At 43.1% G+C, this 10,681-nt stretch overlaps 1 protein-coding gene across 1 annotated transcript; it reads left to right on the top strand.

The window, feature by feature from the left end:
* The first annotated feature begins 4,695 nt into the window (after window positions 1-4,695).
* On the top strand, window positions 4,696-8,208 carry LOC138030554 (uncharacterized). Its single transcript, XM_068878450.1, has 2 exons — window positions 4,696-4,923; window positions 6,949-8,208. Exons 1-2 carry the CDS (start codon window positions 4,696-4,698, stop codon window positions 8,206-8,208), a joined length of 1,488 nt encoding a protein of 495 aa, XP_068734551.1.
* The last annotated feature ends 2,473 nt before the right edge of the window (window positions 8,209-10,681 follow it).

Genomic DNA, 10,681 nt, shown 5'->3' with positions numbered 1-10,681 from the left:
TCAATACGTCTTCAGATTCGTAGTCCCTAAGCCATTTCTCTTGGCTTTTCTCAGGGCAGGTGCATTTCTTATCTCTAGCTATAGATCTTGTACGCCAGTCGGCTCGGTTTTTAGGAAGAAGTTAGCTGTGCCAATACCTTGTTTGGCTTTGGGTCGTCTGGCAGTCTCAATTTTAATGTCTTAAAAGCACATTGAATTGATATCGCCGCGACTCCGTAATATACAAGAAAGGAAATTTAAAGGTAGGACATCATTAACTTGGAATCGCACATCTGCACATCTGTCTCAAACCAATGCTTATAAAAAAATACTCTTGCAGGTAGTTCTAATCATTGAGTTGTTCCATATGGATTCGGCACCAAACTCCGCTCGTGAAGCAAAAGACTCTTCAAAATTTAATTCTGACCACTGCTCAATAAGTTTTTGGAGAAATGTCTTTTATATCCAGGCTTTTATCATCTTTTCTTGCCAAATTGCTAGTAAAAACTAATTTTCCCCAGACTTAAGCAAATAGAATTCGAAGAAGCATTTCCACTTAGAATGGCAATCATCAGAAATATACTGAGTTAACCATGTAAAATTCATATCCTTATTAAATTCCATTATATCTAACACCTTCAGTCCTCTCACCTGGTAATCTGCTATCATTTCAGTTCGTTTAATTTTATCTCCCTTGACAAATTTTCACAACTTGGCGGATCCCAAGGTAAGGTTGGTACAAGGGGTTAATAAAGTCGTGTTATACTGTTTCCCTCACGGGTGTTATGAAGCTAAATTCTACAGGTTTTTTTTCTTTTCTGAATCTAGGGGGGGAAAGTGGATGATTTGTTATTGCTATCCCCCGCAAAGATTTGATGCTACTTTTTGCACTGCTTGAATTCTTTTCTAACCATCAAATGGCCTAGTGGGGTTCTCCGGGAGTCTGTTCACAAATAGAAGCAAGAAAAGTGGTTAAAATTGGGTCGAGGATGGCTGATAAATTATTAATCCTTACCAAAGAGTAGATTATAGTTAATCCACTCTTGATAGCTCCCTTGTACTCGTTTATTCATTTTCCTTCTTTCACAACTTGTAGTTGATTTCACTGTTGTCAGAGCTGAATAAAAGTTTAGACCGAACCCGGAGAAACAATGAGTAAACTGACTCTTACCCAGGGAAACCGGGTAACTGCAAAGATGCGATTACCATATATGGTGAAATCTGGCGTCTTACACGTACCCGTAAAACGGAAACGGTGTATCTTAAATCAATCGACGTCAACCTTTATAATGTTCAAATGTCACTGTCCACAACAAGTTAGAGTGCTAGTATAAATGCAGCGGCTACATCCGTTCTTATCGAAGTTGCACTTTTGTGGCGATTATTGGTGTCCCCATTGACGAAGTTTTATTGGCAGTTTTGGGCGAATTATTGAAGTTGGTATCAAGGTTGCTTTCCGAGTCGTTGTCGAGTTCGTTCAGTTGAAGTTTTCGCGCGGTGATGTTGAGTGATTATGAATGGAAGATTAGGCGTCTCAAACGGTCGTTAATGCGTATAGCAGACATTTAACAAGGATCTACTTGGAGACAGAAACATTGCTTTTAGATTTTAGTACCCATATGGAAGCTCTGGTAAAGAAAAATACGTTGGATGGCTTGTTCGCAAGAGTATCTATCCCACAGAGTTCTCCCACTAACGGATAACGGATTTTGTTGAGAAAAGAGCCCCTGTAGCGAATAGTGCGTTTGGAAAACTTGTAGGTGCCAGGCCATCTGAAGGAAATGAGTCAGTTGATAGAGCAAATAATATATCAGAAGACGTTTATCCAGTTAAATCAACCTCCCACGCCACACAAACTTCAAATGGTTTGACAACTACCCCGGATTTGCAGAAAGTCTCGAGGCAGAATGCTTCACATCGAGGTTGTGTCCGAATGCCTGTTTTGTCAGGGAAACCATAACCTCGAGCGATGTTTCAAATTCAGAGACAAGTCATTTGAAGAGCGAAGAAAGTTTTTGATGGACAAGAGGCTGTGCCAACTGTCCGAAGGCGATCCTCTTTGCTAGGCGGTGTAAGCTATTTAGAGCGCGCCTCTTCAGTGCTTGCGGTAAACGTCACCACTCGCTGCTACATCCTCCTCAGCTGAGAGTAATAGAAGAAGTTAGCCAACCAGTTAATGAGATTAGGGGGAGAGCCAAGACCAAGGCAGTATGGTCAATGTTGACGGAGCGGTTAGTGTTGAAGGCCAGTGTGCAGCCATTCGATCCGGGGAAACCTCGTGTGAGCCTGCGTATAGTCCCTGTAAGAGTAAGTGGCGCAAATGGCGGTCCTGAGGTTGAGACATACGCCCTTTTAGATGCTGGCTCGGGTGTTACCCTCTGCACCAACAGTTTGGCGGAAAGCCTAGACTTATCTGGGAAACCTGTGATGTACTCACTTACAACAGTGAACAGTAAACGAGTCAGACAACAGTATACATTTGGACAGACTGTGGACGGTCGACCGTCTCCCCGTATCAAGACAGAACATACAAGTTATGAAGATATGAAAGGATAGTCTCACTTACATGGTATCGACTTCCCAAAGCTTAAAGGGAAAGCGGTGGAGATTCTAATCTGTAACGACAACCCTGAAACACACTGGGTGTTTGAACAAAGATGCGGTAGATGAAAGAAGGCTTATGCAGTCTGCACGCTATTAGGATGGACACTCATTGGTCTTCTAGATCTTCAGAGGGGCTATGAAATGCATGTTAATGTTTTAAGTGGTGGTCAAGAGATGCTTTCAAGTCAACTGAAGAGACTATATGTACAAGTACAAGGAAGGGTTATGTTTTGGCAAACGTTGACAGTGTAGCACTTTATATTTGAACAGAATTCACTATTAAGTGCTGTTTTCTACCCATTTAAACCATGTGAGCGTTAGCCCTACTAATGGAATTAGGCCCACACAAGGACAGAGAAAAACTCTGACTATCTAACACAGAGCGGTTCAATGAAGCCTGGTCTAGTGTGAAACAAGCCATGTCAGTGCACAGTTTGCATTTAAGATGGTCCCGATCACTTGCTCTGCCAAGGTATTTCAAACCCTCTTGCCTACCGTATAACAGAAATGATGCTGTACAACGTATGAGGTTCCTTGAAAGGCGTTTCCAGAAAGATACATCCCTTATTGAGAATTAAAGCGCTACGATCGACGACTCTATCTCGAAGGGTCATGCCAACTTAACTTTGTGGACAAGCCTCTAAGTTAGCTACTCCACCACCCAGACTTTCATGCAGAAAAGCCTGAAAATGTAAGGGTCGTATTCCAGTATGCAAAGGTTCGCTGATACCTCATTGAATGATCAACTGTTCGAAGGACCGGATCTAACTAAAAACTTGGTTGGTCAGATTCCGGAAAGAACACGTGGCGCTCATGTCATATATGGCAGATGTTATATCAGGTGCCTTTTGCACCAGATGACTGCGCTTTCTATGGTGGAAAAATAGTGTTTCGTCAAATAATCTTGTTGATCATCAAGTGCTGGTTCATATGTTTGGCGCCAAGTCGTTTCAGTGTTGTGCGAGTTTTGCCCACAGAAGAACAGCTCGTGACAACCAAAGTCAGTTTAACGCTCAGATAATTGACTTGGTGAATCGCAATTTGTACGTCGATGATTGCCTAAAGTCGGTCGCCACGGCCCATGAAGTTATGTCGCTAGTAGGGGAATTGATTATTTTGCTCTTCTTGGGAGGGTTTTATCTCATGAAGTGGGTAAGCAACATCCGAGACGTTCTTGAGTCTATACCAGCTTCAGAGTGGGCCGCGTCTGTTGTGAGTCTAGATTTTGAAGATCTACCTATCGACTGTGCTTTGGGTATACAATGGAATGTCGAGAAAGACACATTAAGTTTCCGAGTCTCCGAGAAAGAAACTACAGATACACGAAGGGGTATATTCTCCTTAATATCTGTTTCGTACGACTCATTAGGATTCGCTTCTTCCCTTGTATTGCCGGTCAAGTTAGTCCCCCAAGACCTTTGCAAGCAACACTTTGGTTGGGACGACAGGATTTCTCATGACAAGCTGGTAGAGTGGCGCTGCTGGGTTAATAAACTTCCCAAATTGAAGCTCGTTGGCTGGCCATGTTGTATGAAACCTCCAGGGTTTGGCAAGCTTCTTAATGTTCAGCGGCACCACTTCAGTGATGCATCGGAGGAAAGATACGGAGCAGCATCGTTGGTGCTGACAAAAGATATTTTAGAACGACTGCTTCGGCAACATTCCACATTTCACAAGTTGCAAGCGTCCGTTGCCTGGTTTTTACGGTTTCACGAATTCCTTCGGTCACGCGTGGCCAAGGTACTGCCGCGAGTTGGCAGTTTAACTGTTGGCAACAAGCAACGAGAGAAATAGTTCATGTCATTCAAGCCTGGACATTCCCGTAGGAGCTTGAAGTTCTCTTAAATTAGCCTCATTTATCTTTCCCTCACCCGTCAAGAAAGAAGCTTGCTTGCGTTGGTCTCCTCAGTCCCCTACGAAAGTTGAGTTCATTTATCCACAATGGCCTAATTTGCGTTGGTGGACGTCACGATAGAGCCACTGTTTGTTTCCGTTCTAAGTTTTTTTCCTCGTGAAGAAAAAACGAAACCGTGTGAAGAGATACGGCTGCCTGTTTACGTGTTTGGCTCTCCGCCGGTGCATATCGAGATTCAGCACATGATTTAACCAGTGATGCTTTTATACAAGCGTTTCAGCTTTGTGAGCAGACGTGGTGCACCAGTTGCAGTCTTCAGTGACAATGGAACCGATTTTAGAGGCGCAGAGGCGGAAATCAAAACTGCCTTGGAGAAATGTAACATATCGACAACTGTGTCAGAAAACAAGGAATTGGATGGCATTTCAACCCACCGTTCGCAGGTCACACTGGTGGAATCTGGGAGAGAATTATTCGTTCCATACGTAAGATGCTTCGCGCTCTTCGAATTCTGTCTTCTGGGTGAACAGTTAGTCGATAATGAGACTCGCCTTACCTTCATGGCTGAGGTTGAGAAGATCCTTAACGACCGTCCCCTCACGGCTGCTTCTAATGTGAACCATCAATGCCAAGCAAACTACTATTACTAAAACCTATTACTAAACTACTATTCTAAAGCCTCAAAGATTCTGGGCCTTTTACTCAGAAATCTATCTAGCTGCAGCACTTATGTTAAAGAGCATGCCTATAATTCATTAGTTAGGTCATGTGTTGAATATACTTCACCCTGCTGGTCTCCTTTTGAAAAGCAGCACATAGCATCTATAGAATCAATTCAACGTGCCGCTGCTATGATTTTTTTTTCTGATTATTCTAGTTATTCTAGTGTGACAGGTATGACACACTCACTGGGCTGGGATAGTTTAGAAAAACGTAGATACGTAAACTCAGTAACTCTGATGTATAAAGTTGTTCACAACCTAGTCCTTATACCTCTTCCAAATTCAGTTCAGTCTTCATATTCTAGAACTCGTGCAAATCATCCTTATAAGTTTATGCACATATTTGCAAATTCAAATGGTAATTCCCCTCTGGAAACAGCCTGCCAAGGGATTGCTGTCTGTGCAGGATCAGTCAGGTCTTTCCAAGCTAAGTTAAGCCCCATTTAGGAACTCCATTAATTTATTCAAGTATTTTGCAAGGACGATGATGATAGTCAAATTAAGCTTTATACGTCATGCTCTTATGTAGCCTTTAAATGCACTCCCGTCGGACCCGTTTGACCTTTTAGCATCCTGTATAGTGTCTCTCACTCAAAGGATTAATAAATATATATGTAATATGTATGTTTTACTTCGTCCTAATGTTTGTGAATCTCCAAATGAAACCCGAGATGTCGTGTCTTATGCATCTAAACGTTGGAAGCAAGCCCATTATCTGGCGGACGCGTTTTGGAAGCGTAGCAACACCTCTTAGTTCATTACGCATGTAAATAGTTATCTTTTATCACTTTACTTCGTTTTTATGATTGTCGCTTTTCGTTAGTTTGTTCAGTTTTCCCTGTTTGTTCTAGTGCTCAGTTAGTTTGTATTTGTGAATATTTTTCGCCCTTCGTCTTTTTTAAGTTGAGGTCAAGAATTTGTAAAATCAACGATAAGGTACGTTTCTGTATGTAATTTCGTAGCTGTTTGCCAATTTTTTGACCTTGGTTTTCTTTCTCTTGCGGTACGAGCGAGTGCTTTGTGGTGAATAAACAAGTTGGAGTGCGGGTATAAATGCATCGGCTACAAGGGTGCCACCAGACTAGCTCAACTGATGCTGTTCCTGTGTTAAAACAATCCACACTATCGCTCGACACAACCGGTTGCGTTGAACGACTTTGTACCTGGACCGTGGACTCCGCTGAATGCGATACACCACTTCATTGATCCGCGAAACAACTAGACACGAGAGTAAACCTAGACTCCATGCGTATCCTGGGAAGAAAGATGCACACGCTCCTCGTTCTTGTGATCTCTATAGGAAACAAGGTTTCGGTCTCATACCAAGTATGCACAGGAGCTGAAACAGCGAATGCAGAATGCATGACTTTCCTCGCACCCATTCCTTGGATTCCAGTCAGGTAATATATCTACCAGACGGAGCCTTAAGCCTGTCCCCCTTTCTGTGTAGCCCTTTATTTTGACTTTGATATGTAACAGTCTTATTTTCTGGAAAAGTCTCGATATAGTGTATATTTCTTTTACTTTGGCATTATCATTCTTAGTTGCCTCAAAGGAAAATATGCTAATGCACTGCGGAAGCATATTTCGCTTGGCAGGTGTTACTCTACGCATGATTGACATAGGCTTGACTGTTCGACGCAAGTTGAAAAGAGCCCATTGCCAAAAGAAGAGTCACTTCTGTCCATCAAAAAGTCCTTCAACGCATGAAAGTATTCAAAGGTCTACGTTTCGCAAGTCACCAATTCACTTAAGCCTACAGAAAATTTGCAATACGCGTGTGTTAAGACTGTTAAGAATGGATTCATCAAAGGAGAACTTTATACTGTGTCTTTTGAGAACCAACTCAGTCAAAGAAAGTTTCGAGTCACTTATCAAGGATTTTTCAAGCAAGACGGTTCATTTTACAAGAAAACATCGCTTAAGTCTACCCGAGCTGCCATTGACCGCTTTCTTCGTTCTCCACCGCGAAGTAAACAGCTTTCAATAATCAGTCACGCTGCTTTTACTGAAGCCAACAAAGTTTTGGACGCATTCGTTAAGAACCTCCGAAAATCTGGAAAGATAGCTGGTTTGGTTCACAAGAAAGCTATCTCGAAGCAGCAGATTCAGAGGCTCTTCGACTGCGGCGAATTTGGACTCGCTGATACAAAGAATCCCGCACAGCTACAAAGGACAACTTGGTTTTACCTTGGACTGTTTTTTGGAAGACGAGGACGAGAAAATCAACGTGACATGAAGTCTGGAATGCTTACCCGCAGAAAAACACCCAACGGAATCGAGTACTTTGAACTGAACAGGCAATGTCCCCGTTCGCTACCATCAACAACAAACTATCAGGGTGGCCTTGCATATCCTGAGGACGAATCTGACGCGAAGATTTTTGCCGTTCCAGAATCTGCAAGATGTCCTGTTAAAACCGTTAAAAATTACTTGGCCCATTTAAATCCCAAATTGGATGCCCTTTTCCAGAAGCCACGACTAGTAAAAAGCGGTAAGTTCAACCCTGATGTTGATGAAATTTGGTTTTGCAATGTGCCGATCGGAGCCAGTACTCTCGACAACATGCTGAAATCCATGATTAACCGAGCAGGCATTGACCCTTACCTCACCAACCACTGCCTCAGGGCAACTTCGGTGACAATTCTGTCTGATAGCGACTGTGAAACACGACACATCAAGGCTATAACCGGCCACAAATCTGACCAGTCGATTGAATCTTACAATGAGCGACCATCCCTCGACCAGCAGCACAAGATGTCGCGCATCCTCAGTAATTTTGTCCTTAACAGCAACCGCGGGTCCCATCCTTCAACCCAAATCCTGGAAAACAGGGCTTCATTACTCCATCATCAGTCTAAAAGTGAATCAGGTGAAATTGAGGCATATCCAGCGTCAGATCAGATCCATAAAAACGACATTGCAGTCTCAACGAACACAACAAATAATGTGACACGCTTGGAGCACGAAAACCATTTTCCTCCTCAACTAAATTTTTACAATTGCACCAACGTTCAAGTTTTCAACAATTTTGGTCCTTCAAATTAACTCCCTTTTGTAGGAGACTCCTCTAGAGAGTGTTTTTCGTTTGTAACTCTACCAAATATTGACATTCCTTACTTTGCTGGACTTTTTTTCGATCTCATTCAGCGAGTTTGCGAAGCCGTTGTCAGCGTTGTCAATCATGTATTTTGACATTTTTGTCAATCATTCTATTTTTGCACCAAAACTTGTTACATGTTGCTAATTTGTGCCAAATAAATTCAACATAAAAGAGTTGTGATGTTGGGGTTTTTAATAAAAACTTGCTGGATATGAAATGATCATAACCAACTCGGCGCTACGCGCCTCGTTGGTTATATATATCATTTCATATCCAGCGCGCCCTCGTAGAATAATTGTTAAATATATAACTGCAGACAGTACTGTTTCGGCCTTCTGGGCCTCAGCAGTGCAGTGCTAATGTCTAGGATGGAGGTTAAGCTATAAAGCCACCCCAGATGTCCCACACATGTGGTACATCCAACTCATGCCGGAGTGCTCAAACTAGCGAGCCAGTGAGCAATTGCTAGCGGCAATGACTCATCCTAGTAGAGTGCTCAATTTGAACATGAAAGCAAAAGCTTTGTAATACCAAAGAGCTATATTTAACTGCAGACAGTGATATCGTAAAACTTTATTCAAAAACCAAATAAAAACAATATTTACAAAATTACTCAAGAGAAGAGGCTACAGCTCAAAGAAAAATACAAGCTTATCAGCACAGACTTTGTATACAGCTGGATGAACCCAGATAGAATTAAACTTAGGCTGAGAAAAGCGATGAAAGTCAACTTGGATCCTACGTTTAAGATCAGCAATAATAAACTTAGCGAAAGCTCTAGAGTCCTCCCCACCATTGTGAAAGGTAGCCTTATTACGAAATTTCCAAATACCGCACAGAATAGACTTGATGATGTACAAAAGCAGACGCAGGCACTTCCTTTCGGGCATCGGGAATTGGTAAAAAAAAACACGAAGGGGCAATTGGGAACGAAGGGGGGTGACAAAAGCGCAGATAACATAGGACAAAACGAGACCAGACCAATTTAACCCTACGACAAGCCAAGAAACAATGATCAATGGTCTCTAGACGGGCGCATAAAGCACAGCGAGGCGAGTGAATGTAGCCCCAGGTGTGAAGAGAATGTCGCACCTTAACGGAACGGAGGGTAATCAACCATGCGAGATCATTTTTATAGTTCTCAGTAAATTAATCGCGGATCAAACCCCAATGCCGAGAAAGGGAAAACCGAGAGGGAACGAAGCCTGACCAGAGGGCAGGGAAAATCGGGATAGTGCAGAAATTCGCTAGCAAAACCTTGTAAAAGGCGTGAGACGTGTAAGTAAACCCAGGAGGTAAATCAGTGACCCGAAAGGAAGAAAGGACACTCGCATAAAAGGCAGTGGGGCGGGCAGCACTTGGAGTTTGGTTATCGCGCAGCCCGGCCCACTCCGGCCGCAAAGGAGCTAACACAGAACCACAAAAATACTTAGCGAGGTAAAAACACTTAGAACTAGAATCGGACACGGAAGTAACTAAAGCCGCAAGCTGCAGGGCGCGGGCCTGGCAAGAAAAATCCTTTAAACCCAAACCTCCACTATCAACAGAACAAATAAGCGATTTACGAGCTACAGTCTCTAATCGAGCGCGCCAGAAAAAGGGCCAAGTTTACTATAAACCCATTTAGGGGGTACTAAAACGCCCGACACATAGAGCAACTTACTTAACGCTAATATATTCAAAATAAGGACCTTGCCAATAAAGGACAAGGATCGCGACTTCCATCTAGAAAGAGTTTTGTCAAGTTTGCACAAACGCGGTTCCCAATTATCGCGCTCAACGTCAACAGTACCAAAGAATACGCCTAAAATCTTCATTTTACTAACCCAAGTGAGATCAAGTGGCTCGTCAAGGCGGTCTTTCCAGGCACCAAGCCACATGGCCTCAGTCTTGGACAAATTAAGCTTCGCACCAGAGCCACGCTCGTAAAACGCAATCGCGTCAAAAAGTGAGAAAAGGGAAGAATCGTTTTTAACAAAGGCCGTAGTATCGTCAGCATACTGACCGACCTTAAACTGGACACCATCAGCCCCCGGCAAGAGAAAGCCTTCGATCGCGGGAGAGTCCCTAATACGGCAGGCTAAAACTTCAACGCAGAGAACATAAAGCATAGGGGACAGGGCGTCGCCCTGCCTGACCCCCCGTAGCAAAGGAACAGGATCGGAAAGGAAATCGTTAACTAGGATACGCATATAAGCGCCGTTATACAAAGTGAAAATCCAGCTACAGAAGGAGGGCCCAAAACCGAAGTGTTCTAAAAGATTCATCAGAAAGGACCGATTAACGCGATCGAAGGCTTTCTCCTGGTCTAAAGAGACGAGAATACCTGATGCAAAAGACGCCAAGCGTCACGGAGGTTACAGCGAGATTTAAGGTCCGATAAGCCGGAGTCGAGGGAAACTGACCTACCCAATTTGT

The sequence above is a fragment of the Montipora capricornis genome, chromosome 13 (assembly GCF_036669925.1).
Source record: "Montipora capricornis isolate CH-2021 chromosome 13, ASM3666992v2, whole genome shotgun sequence".
In the NCBI taxonomy this organism is placed as follows: domain Eukaryota; kingdom Metazoa; phylum Cnidaria; class Anthozoa; order Scleractinia; family Acroporidae; genus Montipora; species Montipora capricornis.
Note: the sequence above shows the minus strand (reverse complement) of the source record. Positions and strands in the feature narration are given on the sequence as shown.

Coding starts and splice junctions, on each gene's coding strand:
- LOC138030554 (XM_068878450.1), top strand. CDS start 4,696: ATGCTTTTATACAAGCGTTTCAGCTTTGTGAGCAGACGTGGTGCACCA. Junction 4,924..6,948: donor GAGAATTATTCGTTCCATAC/GTAAGATGCTTC, acceptor GCGTGTGTTAAG/ACTGTTAAGAATGGATTCAT.